The sequence below is a fragment of the Capra hircus genome, chromosome 4 (genome assembly GCF_001704415.2).
Source record: "Capra hircus breed San Clemente chromosome 4, ASM170441v1, whole genome shotgun sequence".
NCBI lineage: Eukaryota > Metazoa > Chordata > Mammalia > Artiodactyla > Bovidae > Capra > Capra hircus.
The window spans coordinates 43,093,373-43,115,225 of record NC_030811.1 but is presented as its reverse complement, the minus strand read 5'-3'; the positions used below and the strand labels follow the sequence as shown (position 1 = coordinate 43,115,225).

Below are 21,853 nucleotides of genomic sequence, written 5' to 3'. Positions count from 1 at the left end.
ACACATGTACACGTGTGATTTGTGGTGTGGGTGCATGTGTATGTATGTGAATGTGTGTGTGAGTTGGTGTGGACATGGGTGTGAACATATACATGTGTGCATGGGTGTATGTTGGCGTCAGCATGTAAGAGTGTGTATGATTGCCTAAAGTGTGAATGTGTAAATGATTTGTGTAAATGTACCTGTTGGCATGCATGTCCACGGGTGCATGTGTGCACATGCATGTGGCTTGTGGGTGTGTGTGTGCATGTGTGTGTACATGCATATGATCTGTGGGGTGTGTGTGCATATATATCCACTCTTACAAATCATACATGCACGTGTGTGCACATTTGCATGTGTGATTTGTGGGGGTGGATGTAGATGATGGATGTGTGATTCGTTCAGTGTGTACATGGGTGTATATGTGCACACATGTGTGTGTGAACCGTGCTGAGTGAGAGCGTCTGGGGCCCTGCCTCCTCTCACTTCCTGCTGGATTTAGAAGCAGTGATCTCATCACCTCACTCCCCTACAGCTCCGGCTGAGTGGGGCTCTGTTTAGCTGTCCTGAGTTAGAGTGACTTGGGACCCTGCGGTGGCCAGAGGTCGTAGTTTGGGTGGCTCCATGTGGCCTCTGGGAAGCCCAGCCCGGGGACCCTAGCCATGGGGACAAGATGTGTCTCCGAAGGGACCTCCTCCCTCAAATGACAGATGCCTCGGCCATGGGGTGTGGAGGCCTGAGGAATGAACCTCTGGCCTACTTGGGGTCCTCTGGTCAGGAGATGCTGGAACTGTCCCCCAAAGCCCCCCGTATCCCACAGGACACCACTTCGAGACACCAGCCAGGTGCCCAGGCTGACCTGTGATAGAACTGCCTGTGCTGGGCCAAGACTGTGCCCTGAAGGTTCTGTTTCATGGACCCTTTGCTGTCACCCCCGTGGCAAAAAAGCTCCACCAGCTTTTTTCCAGGAAATACAGAGGCCCCGGGCTGGAGGGTGGCCATGTCCAGGCCCCTGGTGGCAGACAGGATAGTGTGTGGGATTCAGGAGCAGACAAAGGGGAGAGAATGATGTGTGTGCAGGTGCGCGTGTGTGTACATGTATGCACACCCATGCAAGTGCATGCCCGAGTGTGGGAGTGCCTTGACTCTCCTGGCTCAAGCGACAGGCAGGTGTGGGAAAGGCTCTGAGAGGGGCTGGTGAGAGGAAACTGGTGGGTGTGTTTGGAGCAGGTGGGAGGAGGAAGGCCCTGGGCTTTGCACATCCTCCCCACAAACCACTGTGGCCCTCAGGCCTGTTGAAGCTGCCTCTCTGGGGCATCCAGGACACCGCTAGGCCTCAGGCAGTTGTTTTGTAGGGGCAGGAGGGCCTGCACAGACTGGGGGGCTGTGGAGGAAGAGGGGAGGAGTGGAGGCATAGAGATGCTGCCAGGCCCTGCTGCCCCCACCCCCAGCCCCACGCAGCCTTCCTGGGCTGCACTGTGGACCCTCTGGGACTCTGTGGCCCCAGAACTGGGGAGAAGTGTTTGGCCTGAGTTGGCATCACCTTCAGGAGGCCCCTGGAGCTAGGCGACTTGGGGGGCTCTGCGGATTCGGGGGCTGACAGATTTCCCCACTCTCCATGCCTCAGAATGTCACGTGGCCTTGGGGACCAGGCCTGGGGACAGAGGAAGTGGCTCCCCCGGAGGCTGTGGCTGCAGCCCAGAATTGGCCATGCTGAGTGGCTGGGATCTGAGGAAGGGGAAAATGCTGGTTTCCAGACCATGCCCTTCCTGGCCAGCTTGAGATGGCAGCCCCGTGCCTCCCCCAACCAACTCCCCGCCCTGCAACCCTGGACCACAAGGCCCCTGATGCCCGTCAGCACAGTTGGAGCCTCCTGTGGATGTGAGGACCCAGAGGTCTTGTCCCCGGCTCAGGGCAGGACCTACTGGGCTGGGGGGCTCCCTGTGCCCCTGTTGCAGCCCCAGTCAGTACCTGTGGCCTTTTCCTCTCTGACCTGTGCTTGGACTCGGGGCCTGCAGATCCTGACCTGTGAATTGTGGGTGCAGAAAAATAAACGAGTCTCATTCTTCTGGGCTGGACCTAGTACTCCATCCTCCTGCTCCACACACATGCATGTACACAGGGATACACAAGCACACACAGACATATGAGGCTCTGCTCCCTTGGACAGTCACCTGCTCTGAGCCTTGTTGTTGTTCAGTCACTTAGTCGTGTCCGACTCTTTGCAACCCCATGAACTGCAGCATGCCACCCTCCTCTGTCCTCCACTGTCTCCCATAGTTTGCTCAAATACATGTCTGTTGAGTAGATGATGCTACCTAACCATCTCATCCTCTGCCGTCCCCTTCTCCTTTTGCCTTCAATCTTTCCATCATCAGGGTCTGAGCTTTAGTCTCCTCCGATGGCAAAGTGGAACCCTAAAAATTCACTCACTACTGGGGTAGTTGGCTTCCAGCAGGATTTGAGGGCCAGCATCTAGCCTCCAGCAGGGGCATCCTAGCACTCACTGCATCCTCAGTTTTGTGTTTCTCTAAGAGAGAGCCTGCCCATGCCTGGGCCACTGTTCAGCAGTGCCCATGCCTGTGGTCACCGTGGACCAGCCTGGCCCTGAGTGCTGGGCATAGAACAAGGCCAACCCAAGCCCCAACTCCCAAGAACGAATGGGAACTGAGATGCAAGTGGGGAGATTCCAGCATGTGGGGCCAGCACAGCTGGAGGGGGTGTGGAGGAGGGTGTGTTTGCAGAGGGAGTGTCCCTTGGTGTCCTCACAGGACACGGAAAGGAGACTCTATACCTTGCAGGGGCAGGAAAGCTCTACATGGACCTTCTGGTGGACTTGGAGCTGGCCAAGTGGGATGAGGGGCTTGGACAGACCCAGGGATTGAGCTTTCCTGCTCCCCTGTGCATCCAGCCTTGGCCACTGCTTTTCGCCTTGCTGTCCACACCCACATTCTCAGCCCGGGGATCCTGAGTGGCTGGACTCCCTGTGGGTTCCCTGAGGCCCTCCAGGCAGTGGCTTCTGGTCTGGGCAGGGGGGTCCACCCTGACCTTAGGACCTGAAGGCTGCTCCCTGGGCAGGGGACAACCGGCGAGAGAGTGTGTGGATGGAGGTCCTACCCTCTTTCTGGATACGGGACTTTGAGCGCCTCGTGACCTCACCCACCGGGGAGGCCACATCCAGGCGCTGTGTCTTCTGGCCCCTCCGCCTGTGCGGGGGCCTCATCGCTGGCCTTGGGGGGTTCCAGGAGGGCCAGCCAGTTTTTCTCAGGCCGGGAATTAGTCACAAAGCCTGAGTAACAGTGTAGAGGCCTAGAACAGACTCCTGCTGGGCTGCCCACTCTGAGAAAGTCACTGAGCTCATTGAAGCTGTTTTCTGAGCTTAAGAGACCAGTGTCACGGAGAGGAGAGTGTCAGACCTGGGTAACTCTGGAGATGGAGGTGCTGGTGGTACTGGGGGTTTGGAGGTGAGGGCGGTGGAGATGGTGGTGGTGATGATGAGCATGGGGTGGAGGTGACGGTGGTGGGGGTGGAGGTGGTGGGGGTGGAGGTGGTGATGGTGACGGAGGGGCCCTCTCTGCTCTTCTCACAGGGTCACTGGTGGGGAGCTCTTTGAGGACATCGTGGCGAGAGAGTACTACAGTGAGGCGGACGCCAGGTGGGTGTAGAGCCCTCGCGTGCTCCCTGCCCCTCTTCTCCTGCCTGGGCCTCCCTCCCTAAGCCTTGCTCCTCCTCCTCTGGCCCCATCTTCTCTCGTGCACTTTCTCCCTGACATGGTCCAGGGCGAAAGCCCTGCTCAGAGCCCTCTCAGGAGGTCCCAGGGCCAGGGTGGGGGCAGGCAGCTTGTGTGTCCCAAGTCAGGGAGGGCCCAAGCCTGCCCCAGGGTGGGAACTGGCCCACAGAGGGGCTCTCCTGGGGTGGCTGATGGGGGGAGAGCGGACGGAGAGTGGTGGTGGGCCTCCTCTTGCCCCTCTAGGACGTCTGACCAAGGCCTTCCCCTTGGAGACTCACAGTTTCCAAATGCTTTTGCCCAAGACAGGCCAGGAACCCCTTTCTGTGACATCCTCCCAGGGTTACCTTGGAGGTAGAAAGGGAAGGCCATGGGGGCCTGGGCTGCTGGAAAAGGTGCCCACTGGCCCTCCTTGCTGGGCTCCCTGGGGGGCAGTGAGCAGGAAGCCAGGGCCTGAGGTGAGGGGTGAAGGGACTTTATCAGCCCTCACGGGGCAGTTGAAGGGGACTGACGTTTTCAGACATGCTGTCTGCAGCGAGGCTGCTGGGACTTTAATGAATATGTATTCCCTTTCTAATCAACATTATTTTAACAAGTAGCTATTTGTGACTGGCTTCTGCACCCCCAGACAACCTTGCCTGTCAGTGACAGCCTGAGCCCCCTTGAGAGGGTGGGAGTGGGTTCTGGTGTCACCCAGGCCCCCACCTGGGCAGCAGGAAGCCAGGGGCTTGGCGGGCGCTGCGTGGGGTGTTGGGGTCTGTGGTGGAGTTGAGGGGCTGGTCAGGGCTCTGGCTCCCGAGGATACAAGGGCAGTGGGTGCTTTCCTGAGGCTCCTTGAAGAAGGGCGTTCACTTTTCATAACAGCCTGGGAACGGCTTGGGGCAGAACCCAGACGAGGAGGGCTGCCTTCCGGTTCTGCCTCCGGTGCCCCTGGCTGCCTCAGGGGTGCAGGAGGGCTTACCTTAGCTGTTCTCTTTTTTCCCTCCCGGAGCATCCTCCCAGGGCTCCTTGGTCCTCAGTGCCCACCACGGAGCATGGCCTGGGGCCTGGCACCTTCCTGCACTCTGTTGGGGATGGTCTTGCTGGAGATGGGATGTGACCCACAGCGGAGCCTTGCTTTTGGCTGCGAGGCCCTGTGCCCACCTCTACCCCCCAACTCTACGTCCCCCAACCCCCCAACACCTTGTCCTTGGATCTCCACCCTTGCCCACTCTCACCTCCTGGCCTCGGCTACTCCAGTGCGTCCGCTTCCGCCCCTCCCCACCCCTCCAATTCTGTGGCTCTGCCCGTCCAGGTGGCAGGGATCTGGATCTTCCTCCCTGGGCCTCTGTTGTGGAGGCTTCTCTGGAGTTTGGGTCCCCCCCCACCACCAACAAATGCTCAGTTTCCTAGGCTCCACCTTGCTGGTAGCCAGACCATGAGGAAGAGGGTGAGAGGCAGCCACTCTTGGGGAATCCCTCCCAGCCAGCCCCACTCATTAAACCTGTATGTCTGGCTGTCGTTTTCGCCGGGAATCCTGGCCCCTGGAACTGTGTGTTTGACCTTTGTGTTGGTGCTTAGCTTATAGGCAGGGGGTCTGAGAGAGTGATGTGGATGATGTCCATGTGGGTGGGTCACCCACGGGCATCACCAGGAGCTCTGGCAGAAAGCGGGGGTAAAGGCCTTCTCCCACTCTGGGAGGGTGTTTCCCCTGGGGACTTCCTCTGAAAGGGATCTGGGCTGTGTTGAAACTGGAGCCCTGGACACCTGGCCAGGGTGGTGGGCACCTCCTTAACCACGATGCAGTCTGGCCCCCATCTAGTGCACCACCCCCCTTCCAGGGCCTTGTCTGGGGCTGTGCTGCTCAGATCTGAGCATCTGATGAATTCCTGAAGTGTCCCATCTCTGAGGAAGAAGACGCAAGGCATGAGTTGCTTTTCGGAATGCTTTTCTAACCAAGAAGGCTGGAGATTCCTTTGAAGAGAAAGCAGAATCTTTATTTTGGAGTTTGTGGGGGTCTTTTTTTCAAACCTGGGAAAGCAAAGTTCAAATCCATTTTTAAAAAACCCTGAAAACAGTATGGTTCATGAGAGAGGTGCTTGGGGAGTGTGTGTGTAAGAATGCGGGCTGATCCTGGGGGAGGAGGGGGAGAAGAGAGGGAGAGGGAGGAGGAGGGAGAGGGAGGAGGAGGAAGAGGAAGGGAGGGAAAGGATTATATCCCAGGTAACAGCAGAGCCTGGAACCAGGAGAATAATGTCCAGGACTGGCCAGCATCTGGAATGACGCTGGGGAGCAATTCTGACCACAAAGTGACTTTCTAAACTGTTCCGTTTGAAAGGAGTCCTCATGAGGAAGACGGTATAATGTAAATGCAAGGCAGAAGGGATCTCGTGACAGGCCAGTCAGTCTCATGTTCCCCAAGGCTCTGGTCTCAGACTGGAGGCCAGGGTGGGAGCAGGCTGAGAAGGGCACCAGGAGCGGTCTCCAGGGGTCCCTGGGTGGTGGGCTGCCCGGAATGGGCTGCTCTCCAGGTGCATGAGAATCCCGTCTACCTGCTGGCTGTGGAGGCCACTTGCCCGTCGGTCCCAGAGATGCTGTGAAGAAAAGGCCTGGGAGACAGGCTGGTGCTGCCATGTGGGCTATGAGAAGGGGCATACCCGCACAGGTTTCTCTGGGGAGGGGCTTGCGAGATGGGCGGACAGGGCTGTGTCAGAACTGTGGGGTTTGATTTCAGCAGCCGGGCTGAGTCCTGGGATGTCCAGGGAGAGATGCAGACCAGTGCTGAGTCAGCAGGTGTAGTCACCCCATCCTGGCATGAGTTTGGAGCCTTGAATCCTCAGGAGGGGACATGGAGGAGGACAGAGGGCACTGCCCACCCATATCTGAGCCGATGTACCAGTTGGTGCTGCGGCAGGTGCCTCCCGGGTCCAAGAAACCTTCCTGCAAGGCTGAGGACACAATGGGAGGCGAGAACTCACGTGCCTCTGCGGTCACGGAGGCCGCAGTCCAGTGCAGAGACGCACGCCACCCAGAGCAGCAGGGCCGCCACGAGGCTGCAGGGGGGATGGCCACAAAAGACCAAGGCTGGCAGATGAGGGCGTGGTGGGAGGGACAGAAGCAGGGAGGGAGGCCCTGGGAGCAGGTGGGACCGGAGAGCTCAGGGCTTGGGGGTGGGGGTGGGGTTTCCAGCCCTTAGAGGCATCTGAGGGGAGGGGCTGCTGGGGGACTGTTACCCACAGGTTTGGGCCTAGCTCCTTCTGACCCCATAAACCTCAGGCAATCCATCACCACTAGGACTCTGAGGTCTGGGTTTCCTCAGGTGGACACTCAGGTTACTTTTCTGTGTGGTCAGAGCTGTTTGAGAACACGGGCTGGTTTCTTATCCCTTCTCCTGGTTTCTTGTCCCTTCTCTTGAGTTTGCTGTTAGGAAAACAAAGTCCATCCCTGCAGCTGACCTTCAGTCACCTCCCCGGTCTAGCCGCGGCAGGGGCGGTCTCGCCTGTGCCTCCCTCGCCCCCACCAGAGGGGCTGGGGCCAAGACCCCAGGGATGGGCTATGGCAGCCTGTGGCATGCCTGTCTCTGGTGGCTGGTAATGCTCCGGGGGTGCTATGGAACCCCAGGGGGCTGTGCCTGCCTCTGGGGGCAGCTAGACACTTCCCAACCACCTAGAGGTGGCAGGAGCAGGTCACTGGGGCTGGGGCATCTCGGTCTGGAGGCACCTGGGTCTGAGGTCTAGGGCCATTGCTGAAGCCCAGGTGTGGGAGATGCCTGGGGAGAGCCTGGACCTTTCTCTCCAACCCGTGATGCCTCAGAAGGCTTGGGACTTCTCCCTAATTTGGAAGGAAGCCCCTGGCCTGGGGCCCTGGATAGTGCCAGGCTGCCCCCAGCAACCCCAGTGCTGCTATGGAGCTGAGCTGTCTAGCATGGCAGCCAGCAGCCAGCGTGGACGTGAAGTTGATTTTAATGAAATGATACCCGCTCTCAGACACATGTGCTGGTGACTGCCGTGTTAGCACAGCCTCAGAATAGAGAAGGGCACTGGTGCCCAGGGCATCACCCCCGCACCGTGGCACTGGCCTGCCCTCTCTCCCTTGCCCTTTCACCTCTACCCTCCCCTCCTGTTGTCTGGGTCTCCAGCCTGCCTTGCAGGGTGTAGATTCAGCCCTGGCCTTCCTCCCCAAGGGCACCCAGCTCAGGGCCAGGTGTGGCCAGCATGAGCTTGGTGTGGATGCAGTGGGGTCAGGCATCTTTCCTTTGCGGGCCTGGTTAGAGGGGAGGGCATGCCTTGTGTTGACCTTTGAGGGTGAAGAGGGAGCCCTAGAGGCCCCCTCCTAGCCAGTGTCTCGTCTCCCATGTGGCAGGCAGCACCTTGATCCTCTGCTTCCCCTGGGCCCCCACTGGGCTGGAGACCCCACCACTCCCACACAGCACCCTTCTCCTGCACCCCGCCCACTCTTCAGGGGCCATCCGCACTAATGCGCCTGCTGTTTGCTGCAGTCACTGCATCCAGCAGATCCTGGAGGCGGTTCTCCACTGCCACCAAATGGGGGTCGTCCACAGGGACCTCAAGGTGAGTTCCCCCCCGCTCTGTGCCAGGTGTCTGTCGTCTGTAACTGCATGTCGTGTTTAACGGGAGGCTCGGGTAGGGCAGTGCACCAGAAGACACGTGTGTGCGGGGGATGTTTGCATATGTGTGTTCCTGTGTGTTTTTGCATGAAGGTGTGTGCCTGAGAACATGTGTGCGCATGTGCATTGGCACATATGAGCATGTGTGTGCATGTGTTTGTGTTTGAAGGTGCGTGCTTGTGAGAATGTGGGTCTGTGTGCACACATGGACATGTGTGTATGTGTGAGCATGTGTACATATGCATGTGTGTGAGACTGTGTGTGCATGTGTGTTTGTGTGTGCATGCATGCATGTGTCTGTTCACATCCCTCTCAATGCCTCTAGGCTTCAGGGCTGAGAGGGGACAGTTGTCAAGAATCAGCCTAGTAGCACATGTCCACGTGGGGTCTCGCTTTCTGGACTCCAGTTGAGATTCGGACCTGGCAGGAGGGACACAGAGAATGTACCTGCAGGTGGGGCTGATGCCTTGGGAGCAGGAGGTGAGGGGCCAGTTTGGTCTCTTCAAACTTCCAGTCCTTTCTGCTCATCTCTGGCCCTTGGCTCAGCTCTGGGCAAACTGCAAATCATTTAAAACAAAGGTTGTCACCCACAGGCTTCTGGGTGGTGGGAGGGGCCTTCAGGAGGAGCTGCAGCCTTCCCACCTCCCCCTTCCTCCTTTCTGCCCTTCCGCCTCCCCCTTCCTCCTCCTCTCAATCTCTCCTCCTTTCTTTGACCCAGCTTTCTCCAAGTCTGAGTTTGGGTCAGTTTCTTCTCTCGTTGGTTTTGCATGGGGTGGGGGACCCTGGGCCTGCATCCCTGCTGGCGGTGTTTGAGACCAACCTTCTCGTGGGTGCTAGGGCTGAATGGAGTGCCATCTTTCTGGGGCTACCCAGAGGTGTGTGTGTGTGTGAGCTGATGCTCTGGAGCTGCTCTTGGGGGGATGTCCCACCAGGAGCAGGCCTGGGACGCTCCCTGTGCCCTCATGTGTCCCCGCTCCCACTCGGCATGTGCTGTGTGGTCCCCTGTCCTCTCATGGGTCTGCCCAGGCTCCCCGCCTGGACTGCCTGTCCTGTGGGTGCCCCTCTGTCTCTGTGTCTTGTCTGCATGGGCCTCACTCAGGGGCCTCTGGGAGGAGGGCTGCAGGGAAGAGGGCACGCATCCCTCCTGCATCCTGGGCCTTATGATGCGTAGCAAACCTGGAGCCCAAAGCTCCGAAGTGCAGATGGATGCTCTCCCCAGCCCGGGTGTGGCCTGAGGGCACACAGAATCCTTGCTGAGAAAAAGAAAAAGGGGTTAGGGCCAGCTGGTCTCCTCTCTCCCACCAGGTGTCCCTCCTCCTCTAGAGAGGCCTCTGTCATCTTGGCCGAGACAGACCTCCAGAAGCAGCACTGTGGTGGGTCTCCTCTTAGCCAAGATGTGGAGGGTGGAGCGAGCAGAGGGGCTTGGTGCCATCTTGGTGGCTGTGAGGGAGCCAGGGTGGAGCCTGGGGGTGGGAACATCCCTGTGCAACCCAGCTGGGTCCCCTCCCTCTCCTCCCAGGGAGGAGCCTTCTTGCCCAGCTCTCCCCAGGGACCAGGTTCCCTTAGCTCCTTCTTCCCAGAGAGGTATTCTAAGTCACTTCAGTTGTGTCCGACTCTCTGTGACTCCATGGACTGTAGCCCACCAGGCTCCCCTGTCCATGGGATTCTGCAGGCAAGAATACTGGAGTGGGTTGCCATTCTGTCCTCCAGGGAATCTTCCTGACTCAGGGATTGAACCCACGTCTCTTATGTCTCCTTCACTGGTAGGCGGGTTCTTTACCATTAGCACCACCTGGGAAGCCTAAGAATTTCCTTGGGGTGGGGGGAATCTGATCTGTAGAAGCTGGGTCAAGCCCCCAGCTGCAGCCCCTAGCCTATAGTATTTCAGACTTCTTTTAAAAAAAAAAAATTTTTTTTAACTTGAAGTATAGTTGATTTGCAATGTTGTATCTATTTCAAACTTCTTGGTGTGGGGTTTGTGGGGAGGTAGGGGTCCCCCTGCCCTACTCACACTGGAAAAATCAAGGTGTTTAGGGGCCTCCCAGCCATGCTGGGCAGACGGGGCTGAGTATCCCCAGCACGTGTCACCTGGAGTGACGGAGCCTCGACCACCAGCTGTGTGGGGCCTGGGGAAGCTCTGGTTTCTGCCTCATGGGCTGGCATGCTTCATCTATGCCCCACGATTTGTCCTCACATCCCTGATGTCCAAGCAGCTTAACTCAGTTCGGTTGGCGGCATTTGTCTTTCTTGGTGGCGCTAAGGTGGGCAGCATGGTGTCAGCAGACCTTCCTGTCGGGAGGGTGGCCTGGTGAGGGGGCTGAGGGCCGGGAGAGCCCTGGGCAGCCAGGGATGAGGAAGTCCAGCGGCTTTGAGCTCTGAGTGCTGCCCTCTGGGAGGTGGTGAGGCCGGTGGGACAGGCTGGGGTGAAGGAGCCTCGCCTGCAGGACGCAGCGCGCAGGGAACTCCTTGGGCCTTCAGGCCAAGTGTTTCCGGTCACAGGGCAGCAGCCTCCTCGGCACCCCAGTGGGACAGGGATGAATACCCTTTCTTCCGGCATGAGCAAGGGCATTGCTCCCCGAGGCTGGGAGGTCGGCACGGGACCCTCCCCTCCTGTGAGCAGCCAGCCCAGGTCTGGTGGGACTTGGATGTCCTACTCTGCTTGGGCCGTGGGGGCCCTTGGTTGTTCCTCCTTGCCCTTTGAGAGTCTCCATCCTGCAGGAAGTGCCTGAACCTTCCAGCAGCTGCTCTCATTGTGCGGGCAGCCTTGGTTGGGGGAGGGCAGCGGGGGTCTGGCCCTGCATGGCCTGCTGGGGCCTCCAGGATGTGCTGTTTCGGTCCCAGTGCCCCGAATTCACAAGCTTGCACTTTGAGAACCAGCTTCCCTCAGCTCTAGGGCTCACGTCCCTGCCCCTGGTGAGTGGGGGACAGAGCCTGTGGGGTGCAGGCTCTGGGGTGCGCTCAAGCCAAAGGTGTCAGCCATGCTGGGGGACACCCATGTGGTCAGGGGACCTGTGCACCCCTGTCTGCCAAGGGGTATTCTGTCCCCCTCTCTCTGGTGACACCCCTGGGTGTAAACTCCACACCCTCGGGCTGCTCACCTTCCCCACAGCCCGAGAACCTGCTCCTGGCCAGCAAGTGCAAAGGGGCTGCAGTGAAGCTGGCGGACTTTGGCCTGGCCATCGAGGTGCAGGGGGACCAGCAGGCATGGTTTGGTGAGTACCTGGCCAGCTGGCTGGCCGGGGGACAGGGCAGGGGTGTTGGCCGCCCCTGTGGTCCTTCACACCACCCTTTCCCCTCGTGCTAGGGTTCGCTGGCACGCCGGGCTACCTGTCTCCAGAGGTCCTGCGCAAGGAGGCGTACGGCAAGCCGGTGGACATCTGGGCGTGCGGTGAGGCTGGTGTGCTGGGCGAGGTGGGGCTGCGCCCATAAGCACCGCACCAGACCCACACCTGGCTGCCCCCAGCTGAGAGCACCCTCCCCACCCAGACCGGAATTACTAAGACAACCCTGGCTGTTGCCGCGAAGCCCGCCACCCCGTTGCCTGCCCTGCACTCAGCAGAGCAGTCTGGAGAAGGGGCAGCAAGTGCCCGGATGGTGGATGGATACTGGAGGGGCGGGGGCTGTGTGGACCACCCTGGCAGGGCTGCTTCCTTGCCAGGGGTGTCTCCCCGACAGTCAGTGCACTGGAGGGGGCTGTTCTCGGGCCTCCCCTGTGAAGTAGGGTCAGGGGGCAGAGGAGCTGTTTATGCCATTCTGCAAACATGAAGGTCTCCAAAGAGGGACACTGATTGACGCTGGCTGTGGGGATGGAGAGGAGGGGGCGCTTGAGGACCCCAGTGTCCTCATGGGACTTGCTGGCTTTGGGCAGCGACTCCCACCCTAGCCAATGCTGAGAAACTAGCTGAGGGTCCTGTAGCTGTTAAGTACCAGGGCTGGGCATCTGACTCCCATCCTGGGATCACATGCCAGACACCTCGTGGCAGCATATGACTGGTGTGTGGCTGCGCTGGTGGGCTCTGCTGGGCTGCTGGGCTGCTGGGCGTGGGCAGCGAGGGCAGCAGCGTGAGGCCCCGGGCTCTTGGCTCTCCCCAGGGGTGATCCTGTACATCCTGCTCGTGGGCTACCCACCCTTCTGGGACGAGGACCAGCACAAGCTGTACCAGCAGATCAAGGCCGGGGCCTACGACGTGAGTGCCAGGACCCCCAATCCCTCCCCATCTCAGGGAGGCAGGCTGGCAGAGCCAGGGTGTGGGGTGATACCCCTGTTTTCAGTTGGGGCCCTTTGGAGAATTCTGTCTCCTGTCTGGGGAGGGGGCTTCAGGCTCCCCTTTGGAGAATTCTGTCTCCTGTCTGGGGAGGGGGCTTCAGGCTCCCCTTTGGAGAATTCTATCTCCTGTCTGGGGAGGGGGCTTCAGGCTCCCCTGTGCCTGGTTTTCCTTTCTAGTTCCCGTCCCCTGAGTGGGACACGGTCACTCCCGAAGCCAAAAACCTCATCAACCAGATGTTGACCATCAACCCCGCCAAGCGCATCACGGCACACGAGGCACTGAAGCACCCGTGGGTCTGCGTAAGTCGCACCAGCCCCGGACCACCCCCTAGCATGTTGACCTTGGGCCCTCTCCTCGAATCCAGTGGGTTGGTCCTGTGGTCTCCTGAGGGCCATGTGGCTTGGGACGTGCTGGTGATTTAAAGGCCTCAGTCCCTGGGAGGACAGGAGCTCCATGAGAAGAGGAAGCGCCGTCTAGCGTGTGAGGATATGGAGTGGCAAGGAGGGTGAGGGCCAGGTAGTGGTGGGGACAGGTGGAGTGGATGGCCATAGGAGGTGATGGACTGGGAGATTAGGCAGGCCGTGGGGACAGGTGGCCTCCGGCTGCACAAGAGCCCCAGGAGTGCTGCTGCCCTGAGCCACTCCCTGACCTCCCCTCTTTTGAGCCCCCCTTGGGGTCAAAGCTGATGCTCCTCGGGGCTCCTTGCAGTAACGCCCTCCTCGTTCCCTCCCCACAGCAACGCTCCACTGTGGCCTCCATGATGCACAGGCAGGAGACCGTGGAGTGCCTGAAAAAATTCAACGCTCGGAGGAAGCTCAAGGTGAGACGCTGACCCCAGTGTGTGGCCAGGGTGCCCTGCCACGCTTACGTGCTCACATACCTGGAGGGGCTGAGGGCCCCACACTGGGGGTGGCTAGAGGGGTCTCAGCAGGCCTGGCAGGGGTCCCAGCCACCCAGGACAGGCTGCTGGTTGGTGCTATCCCAGAGCAGGTGTGCCAGGTGGACTTGGTCCCTTCCATGGCAATGACACCCAAGGTGCCCAGATGTCGGCTGGCCCCTCCTCAGTCCCCCACGCTGCCCGTGAGGTGTTCCTAGGGCTCCTTTGTGGCAGGGAGCTGGGAGGCATGCCCTGTGGTCGGCCATACTGTCTGGGTGGGAGTGAGCTGAGAAGCTTCTGACCCTGGGCACTTCTGGTCAGGAGAGCAGCCAAGCTCTGCTGCTCAGAGGGGCAGGAGGGAGGGGGCCCTGGGCAAGGAGGCTGTTGGGCACCAGGCCCGCCTGCCTACAGGCTGCTCTGTGCTGATGGCGAGTGTTCAGGCCTGACCAGGACCCTGGCTGCTATGCACACACCTCTCAGGGAGAGGAAGGGCTGTGGGGAGAGGCAGACCCCCAGCCTCAGTGTCCCCAGGGGTCTTGAAGCACTTTAGAAGCTTCGTTTGGGGGATAGTTTAGGGCCCAGGACAGGTCACTGTTAGTTCTGCATGAGGTGACTTGTCTGGGTGCAGCCGGTGGGCGTGTAGAACTCTTGCCTGTCTAAGAGCCCTTGAGCCCAGGTCCAGGGGTTGTGGGAGGTGGGAGTCTCCGCCTGGCCTCAGCCGTGTATCTCTCTCCAGGGTGCGATCCTCACCACCATGCTGGCCACACGGAATTTCTCAGGTGAGAACAGCCATCTCCAGGAGCAGCAGGCCTGCGGCGGGAAGCCTGGGGAGTGACCCGCCACCAGCCGCCTGCCCCGTCTTCGCCCCCACAGTCCCGTCCTCTGCTGCCGGCCCGGCCCGGCCCAGCCTTCCTCCCTCTGAGACCCTTGGGCCTCAGAGGAGGCCTGGGCTCTGGCCGGGCCCCCCCGAGGGCCCGTCCCTGCGTGTTGGGTCTGTGTCTGAGCTGCCTGCCGGCGGGCCGCAGTTCCGTGTGTCTGTCCAGGCGTTGGTCGGCACCTCTGTGGCCTCGTTGTTGTCCTGAATCCTCTGAGCACACGTTCTGTGTTGGGAGAAGGGAGGCGAGAGGAGGCTCCGGACACGCTGGCTGGCGGCCGCCCACTTGGGCACGAAGGGTGGGCGGGGCTGGGGGCGTGCGGCCGCTCCGAGGGTCTGTCGGCGACCCTGAGGCCTTGGGACAGGGCAGGTGGCGGGGACAACGTCCCCCGGGCGGGGCTGCCGCCCCCTCGCTCTCCTGTGGCTTGTCTGTCGCCCGCGGTGCCGGCGCGGGAGCGTCTGTGCTCGTCCTCGTTGTCCGTCTGCATCGGCACCCGCCCCATCCTGTTACCTTGCTGTGATCCTGTGCTGCCGGGCCGGGGGGCATGCTGTCACCCCAGTACTAATAGGACGTGTCCTGTCGCACACCCGGCCGGGCACCCGGAAGGCCCCGCTGGGGTTTTCCAAGGAGAAAGGAGGCAAATGCTTTTCCCAATGTCAATCGGTCTCCATCTTGTTTTCACGCTCCTGTGAAAGGGGTTCTGGAACCATCCGTCACCTAAACCTTGACTCTAATCTTCTTCTGCTTCCTTTGTCTCTTCTCTCCCCTCACCTCGCCCGCCCCTCGTCTGTGTCCGCCCCTCCCCTCGTCTCTAACCCGGTGCTAACAGTGGGCAGACAGACCACCGCTCCGGCCACAATGTCCACCGCGGCCTCCGGCACCACCATGGGGCTGGTGGAACAAGGTAGACGTCCCGCCTGTCGGCATGCAGCTCCCCTCGCTGCACGCAGCCGCCAGCAGGGCCTTGAGAGCCACCCCAGAGGCCCCGGGAGCCCCTGCTCCCGCCGTGGACACACGCCCACAGAGCCCCCACCCTGGGCAGGGAGCCAGCACCCATGTCCCAGCAGCCTCGCCTGTTATAGGAGGGGCCAACCAAGGTGACCCCCCGAGCCATGTCACCCTGTGTGCATTTGACTGAATTCTCCGACCCCGATTCCTGAGTCTGGGGGTCGGGAGACCCCCACTCCACTTCTGCTCCGAGCCCTTTGCTCTCTGAGGCTCACTCCCCACTTGTCTGTCAAGAGCCTGTTTAGAAAGACAGGAAACCTCTTTTCTGGGGCTGCTGCTGGGGGGTTTGAATCCCGAATGGGAACCCTGGGGAGAAGGGCATGGGCAGAGACTCTGGCCCACGAAAGCCCACTCGCCACCCCATCCACCCGGAACTTGGCCCCTACCTGCCCTCAGGGACATGCACTGTACTCCCGGCCACTCATACTCCGTATGAGGCCAGTGGTCTGTACTGACCACGTATGTCTGCCCTGTGAGCCCCAAGACATGGCCCTCGGCCTCCCAGAGGATGACTGAAGGCCTCCTCTTGGTTTCCTTCTGTGAGGTCCCTCACCTCATCCCCCAGCCCATGAGGGGAGCGGCAGAGTCTGCCCATCTGCTGCCCCTGTCTGTGAAGGGCAGACCCCCCACGGAGTCACCGACTGTGACCTTGGCCAGACCCCATGAGGCTAGACCCCAAGACCTCCTAAGGGGCCCACGGCCCCAACCCAAGCCGAGGGTGGCACGAGCTTAGGGGGGTGGAACTGCAGCTGAGGGCCAACCAGGTGCTCCCCAGATGGGGTCGTGTGGCTAGAAGAAGCCCTCTTTTCCTGCCGCTGCCTCAAGTGTCCGCGGGGACAGGGCAGATGCCCAGCCGCTCCCAGGCCTAGGCCCTTTCTTCCCTACATGTCCAACCTGGCTCTTTCCCCTGACCCTGCAGGATGCACAGGCCAGCCTGCCACCCAGAGGACCCCAAGTGCTGCCTCCTGGGGCACTCAGGGCAGGGCCATCCTGGGTAGGAGGGTCCACGCTCCTGTTGTGAGCCCAGTGAACAGGTCCAGCAGGCCAGCCTTTCAGGGGTTATCCTGAGTCAGCTTCATTTTCTGGGCCTTTCTGGAGCACCTGGGGGGAGGGAGGGGCAGAGGGGCAGGGAACGGTGAGACTAGGGGCTCCTGGTGAAGACCAAGGGCGGTGAGCGAGGCAGGCGCCTCTGAGCCGCCCTCTGCCCGGGGCTCCCGCCTGCACTGCCCGCTGCCTGCAAGTGGATGTGGGGCGTCAGTGCATGAGGCCGCGAGCATGTGTGGCTCCGCCCTGGGCGCCCAGGGCCTCTGTGTCCTGGGGTGGTCCATGCATGTGGACGGAGCCCAGCATGGCTGTCCGTGAGTGACGAGCTAGGGGATGAGGTAACGGCTGGGCCCTGTGGGCTGAGCCCTCATAACCCTGCTAGGGCAGCCCACTTCAGCCAATGTGCTGGACCCAGCAGACATGGCGGGTGAGGGGGCTCAGCCCCAGGGACATTGCTTCTCTGTGGATGATGGCCTCTGGGGTGACATAGAGCACTCGGCCAGCGGAAGACTGGGTGTCTGTAGACCTCTTGCAGTTCATCAGAGCATCCTGGTTGGTCCCACTTGGCCTTCACCGAGAGGAGATTCAGCCAGACTGCTGGGGTTCAGCGACGGCGTGGCCTTGAGGACCCAGGGCGCGTTAGGGCGGAGGGCTCTGCTTGTCTCCCCGGGGGTCTAGGATGCCTAGCTGGTTCACCTCAGTTCCTGCCACATAGTAATGAATTTGACTTGAGAAGACACGAAGAAACTCCCTGTGCCTTCAACCGCTAGAGTAGATGGGAGTTAACAGGATCCTGGTTAATCTCAGCCAGAGATGTGAATTTCTAGGAAATGCGGTGGACAGGAGCTGTGGTCAGGATGGAGGCAGCTGTGTGTCCAGACGCGGAGGTCTGGGGATTCCCAGGGAGGAGCATGTGGGAGTCAGTTCAGAGAACAGGTGTCTGCTCCAGGCTTCCCAGCCTGGGCCGTGGTGTGGTCTGTGTCTCCAGAGGGATGGCTCTTAGGGAGCGGAACTGGTACTGTCTTGAATAGGCTGGTCTGGAATGTGGGTTCTGACAGAATCAGGGACTGAAGGGGACCCTCCTAAGACCCAGGGCTGTCCCAGGTCTCCATTTGCCTCCACCCAGGCTCTGACCCACGGGCCCCCTTTCCTGCCCAAGGGGAAGCCCAAGGCACAGCTGACTCCACTTCCACCAGGGCCCTGAGCTGGCCCCGGCTTTACTTCTCAGACTGGCACTGGCCTGCGCTGGTTTTGAAGAGCTGGCTGGGAGCGCCGCTGATCACTGCTGTGTGGCACTGGGAGGTGACTCTCCCCAGACTGCCCACCTTAACTTGGGGGCTGGGGGTGAGTTTGCTCACCTGCTCAGCTCTCACGACAAGTGCCTTCAAGATGGGGTGGACACCACTTTCCTCCAGGCCTGTCTGGCCAGCTGGTTGGCCAGCACAGACAGGGTCCCTGGGCTCTGTGACCACAGCATGACTCCCACTTCAGGGGCGGCGGCGCCCTCCCTGCACACTAGAGGTGAGAAGGAAGTAGAGAGGTGAGGTCAGCAGGGGTGGCCTGCTGCCGGGGAGTCAGGCTGTTGGCCCTGGAGGCTCAGGAGTTCCCACATCTGACGGGCTGGGTGGTTCCTCCATGGTGAGTTACAGGGAGGCAGACGTGGCTGCCACCAGGGGAGGTTTTCCAGTATCCCCTCAGTGGAAGTGGGCCGTGGGCCCAGAGGCCTGCAGGGCAGGGCTGCTCCGGCATCAGGGTGTGGTCCTGAGACCAGCCTCACCAAGTGAGACCTCTCTCTTGGGAGGATGAACAGCAGAGCGGCCAGGCTGGGGGGACAAGAAAAGGCCTGGGGTCCCTTCACTCACTGGGGTCCTGTGGTAATGAGAACTGCCAGATAAGAGTGGGGCCAGGAGTCCAGCTTTTCATTAAACTTTGCCCTGTGAATCCTAGGAGGAAATCAGGGGTATTGGGGGGCTATTGGGGAGGAAGCCTGGGGACTGAAGCTGCGCCCAATGTAGCGGTTCTCTGATGACCCCACATTGGTGTCCGCATACAAGGCCCAGAGGGCGGCGATGGCCACCTGGACAGGAAAAGGTCATCAGCAGGTGGGGGCCCAGCAGCTGGGGACTGGCCTGGCCACCCTACTGGGGACCTTGATCAGTGGCTCTCAAACTGAAACAGCATCAGGATCCCCCAGAGCAAATGAACGATTAAGCTGACCCCACCCGGGAGGTCTGGGGCTGGCCCAGGCTGTGATGCAGGTGTTACTGGCGGGGAGCGGTAACGGCTACATCCCTCTGGGTCTTAGTGCCTGTCTTTCTGATGTACCGTCCAGAATCAGTAGTCTCCGGGGATGTCCCCAGCAGCAAAGCGCCCCCCGTAGACCTGCTGGGGCTCCCCGGTCCCTCTAAGCAGGGCTGGTTAGCCAGAGCTTTCGGAGCCGGCCGTGGGGGCTGTGCCACCTTCTTCCAGGGCAAGGGACCCTGCCCCTGGCATCTGACCTGGGCTGCTTCTCTAACCTGCACCGGCCGTCCTGGGGCACCGCTTGGCGTGAGCGTGGGCAGGGCGGGCGAGGCAGGAGCCGCTGAATCCGGGCTGCAGACTTGTGCTCCCTGCCTGAACCTCCACAAATCTTGTTTTCTCTCTCTCTTCCTTCCTTCCTCATTCCCTCTCTTCCTCTCCTCACCTTTCCTTTTCCATAAGGTAAGCTGACTTCTTCTTCTTTTTTTTTAAGTTCTGTAATTAAAACTAACCGCTGTGGAGGGGGCAGGCGCTGGAGGCTGAGGGCCTGTGGAGGTGTGGCAGGTCACACCTCTCAAGCTGGTGCACAGAGAGGCAGAGTCGCTGAGTGGGCCGTCCTGACCTCTTCGGTGGGGTGGAAGGTTGGGGTGAGATGGGCCGTCTGCTGTGCATCTGAGAGGTGGTGGGACCTTGGGGTGCAGGTGGCCTTTTGGACCCTCCCCCAGGCGTGTCCTCCTGTTGCCCTGACTCAGAGCTCAAGGTCCTTGGTGGATGGCCCCTGTTGGCCCTGTCAGTGCCGCCAGAGCAAGGCCAAGAAGTGGCCCAAGGCCGGGGCTAGGAGGGAGAATGAGGCTGCCCCGTGTGTGTGCGTGCTCTGAACCAAGAGGCATGGCCTGGGGCCTGGCCATGGGGGCAGAGCTCCGAATGCTGTCTGCCGAGGGAGGGGGTCTGGGGGGCTGAGAGCAGGCAGGCACCTGGGCTTGGGACAAGTCCCTCCCTATGTGGGTGGCCAGCTAGAGCCCGCTTATCCCTGCCTAAGAACATGGAGAATCACCGGGAGGTGCCCACCACCCCAACCTGTTGCCCTGTCCTGTGTTCTCATCTGGGGCAAGGGCAGTGCCCTGCCCTCCTTTCGGGGGATCCCACGTGCTGCCCGCCTGGAAGTTGAGGTCTCAGGTGGGAGGATAAGTCTTGTTGTCCTCCAAGATCATGGGGGAGGGCTGGGGGAAGCCCCTGTCCTGGGGACAAGGGTCCTCAGGCCGCCCTGGCCAGGCCGCCCACAGGGTGGCCCTGCTCAGCACTAGGCACAAACCTGCTCTGTCCCCAGCAGGCCCCAGGTGGCAGAAGTCACTCTGCCTTGGGACTTGGGGTGGCCCGCTCACTCGATCTTGGGGACCTGGGCTCCTTACAGGCACCCAAGGTTGCCTCACGCCAAGGGGGTGGGCTGCAGTGGGAGCCAGGCCCCTCACTCACCATGTCTGTTTTCTCCAATGCAGCAGCCAAGAGTTTACTCAACAAGAAAGCAGATGGAGTTAAGGTGAGGCACTTTCTCGGCCCAGGGGGCAGTGGTTGGCCCCCTTCCCCAGCCTGCAGCGTGGCCCAGTCCCCAGAGCTCCTCTGGGCCTCCCCCATCTCGAGGAAGGGGTACGAGCCCTCATTCTCTCCCTAATGGCCTCTCTTCCTCTCTCTGCAGCCCCAGACGAATAGCACCAAAAACAGTGCAGCTGCCACCAGCCCCAAGGGAACGCTTCCTCCAGCCGCCTTGGTACTGAACCCCTCTGCCCCCTACTTCCTGGCCATCCTCTCCTGTACCCCGGCTGTGTGGTGGTCACTGTCAGGAGGCCTAGGGTAAAGCCAGGGTCTGGCTCCCAGCCTGTCTCTTGACAGACAACACCTAGCCTTACTAGCCCCTCTGCCCTGGGATGTGGGGGTGAGGGAAGACCTCAGTTCATGCAGTGCCAGGGAACCCATCAGGTGCAGTAGACAGGCCCCTGCTGACTTGGTGGTCAGCAGTGGGAACCGTCAGGGGTCCGGTGAGACTGGGACCCAGGGTCCAGGCACCAACCTCAGTTCCTCTGCTCTCAGGAGGCTGGCCAGGAACTCAGCGAGGCTGGCTCTGCAGGGGGTGTGGTTCAGGCTGGGGGTGGGGACAGACTGCCAGCCCCTCCCCTGGGTTGTGCGGGGTGGGGGTGGGGGTGCAGTATCTGGAAGGGGTGGGTTTTGGTTTCTCCCTAGGGAGAATGGATGAGCCTGGCTTTAGCTTCAGAGCCCACCCAGTGATCTGGAGGGAGACAGAGACCCCTTGGCTTTCCCTGGTGACAGCCTAGCAGTGGCTGTGGGGTCTAGGGCAGTGGCAGCCATGGTGTTCCCCATGAGTCCATGTGCTACAGGGAGACACACTTCTATGGCTGTGCTGGCCTGTGGCTGCCTGGAGGGTTCAGGGGTTCCCCTGATGGGGAGGGGTGGGCAGACATGAGATCACAGAGACCCACCAGCTCCAGCCTTCATCTGGAGGGTCCTTGTCCAGGGGATGGAGCCGGTGGTGCAGGGGTGTGGCCAGTAGCACGGCCCTCCTGCCCAGGCTGCTGCGTGCCTATGGTGTCTCGTGTAGAGCAGGCAATCCCAGGAGGTTGCGGTTTGCTGGTCCACAGGTCCTGAGTTTGCTGAAAGTACACTTGGCGTCCCCACGGGCCCCAGGCCCTGCTACTGGGAGTGAGCCCTGGACTACCTGTGGGGAGGCTAGATTTGCCAAATGGACATCCACAGCGAGTGCAGGTGTCGGGGGTGGCCTTGGCCCAGGAGGGGAGGGTCCCACACGCCGGCCTTGTAGCCAGCCCCATCTCGGACCCGTCCATCCCATGTGCCGCCCCCACTCCATGACATCTTCAAACCTGTGCCCTGCCCGTGACGGGCAGGAGGTCCGGCAGCAAAGAGAGAGGGCAGAGCGCCTGAGGCAGGGACCCCAGCGTGCGGCTTCTCACCCCCGCCCTCAGCCCCAGTCTCTCTATTGGCCTCCGGTCACTGGTGCCCTCGAGGCCCCGGGCTGGTCTGCTCGTTCCATCCGCATCGCCCCAAACCCCTCTCCAGCTGCTGCGCTCCCTGCTGGCCATCTGCCTCCATCCTGCTCTGCTGCCGCCCTCTCCTCTCCTCTCCCAGGCTCCTGCCGGGGGGCCTCTGCTCTCCTCTTCTCACTGCGCTCTTTCCTTCCTCTGTGCTTCCTTCTTCTGT

General features: G+C 60.8%; 1 protein-coding gene across 10 annotated transcripts in view; it reads left to right on the top strand.

The window, feature by feature from the left end:
- Positions 1 to 21,853, top strand: part of CAMK2B (calcium/calmodulin dependent protein kinase II beta) — a 90,231-nt gene that overhangs the window by 55,965 nt on the left and 12,413 nt on the right. For 4 of the 10 annotated variants that reach the window (XM_018047020.1, XM_018047021.1, XM_018047015.1 and 1 more), the window contains exons 5-15: positions 3,572 to 3,637; positions 8,187 to 8,259; positions 11,425 to 11,527; positions 11,620 to 11,703; positions 12,408 to 12,502; positions 12,760 to 12,882; positions 13,320 to 13,403; positions 14,197 to 14,239; positions 15,165 to 15,239; positions 20,125 to 20,162; positions 20,319 to 20,390. In XM_018047020.1, coding sequence (XP_017902509.1) covers positions 3,572 to 3,637; positions 8,187 to 8,259; positions 11,425 to 11,527; positions 11,620 to 11,703; positions 12,408 to 12,502; positions 12,760 to 12,882; positions 13,320 to 13,403; positions 14,197 to 14,239; positions 15,165 to 15,239; positions 20,125 to 20,162; positions 20,319 to 20,390 — 856 coding nt within the window. Of the gene's footprint in view, positions 1 to 3,571; positions 3,638 to 8,186; positions 8,260 to 11,424; positions 11,528 to 11,619; positions 11,704 to 12,407; positions 12,503 to 12,759; positions 12,883 to 13,319; positions 13,404 to 14,196; positions 14,240 to 15,164; positions 15,240 to 20,121; positions 20,163 to 20,318; positions 20,391 to 21,853 lie in introns of all 10 variants that reach the window. The other 6 variants (XM_018047024.1, XM_018047022.1, XM_018047017.1 and 3 more) reach the window with 2 other exon arrangements.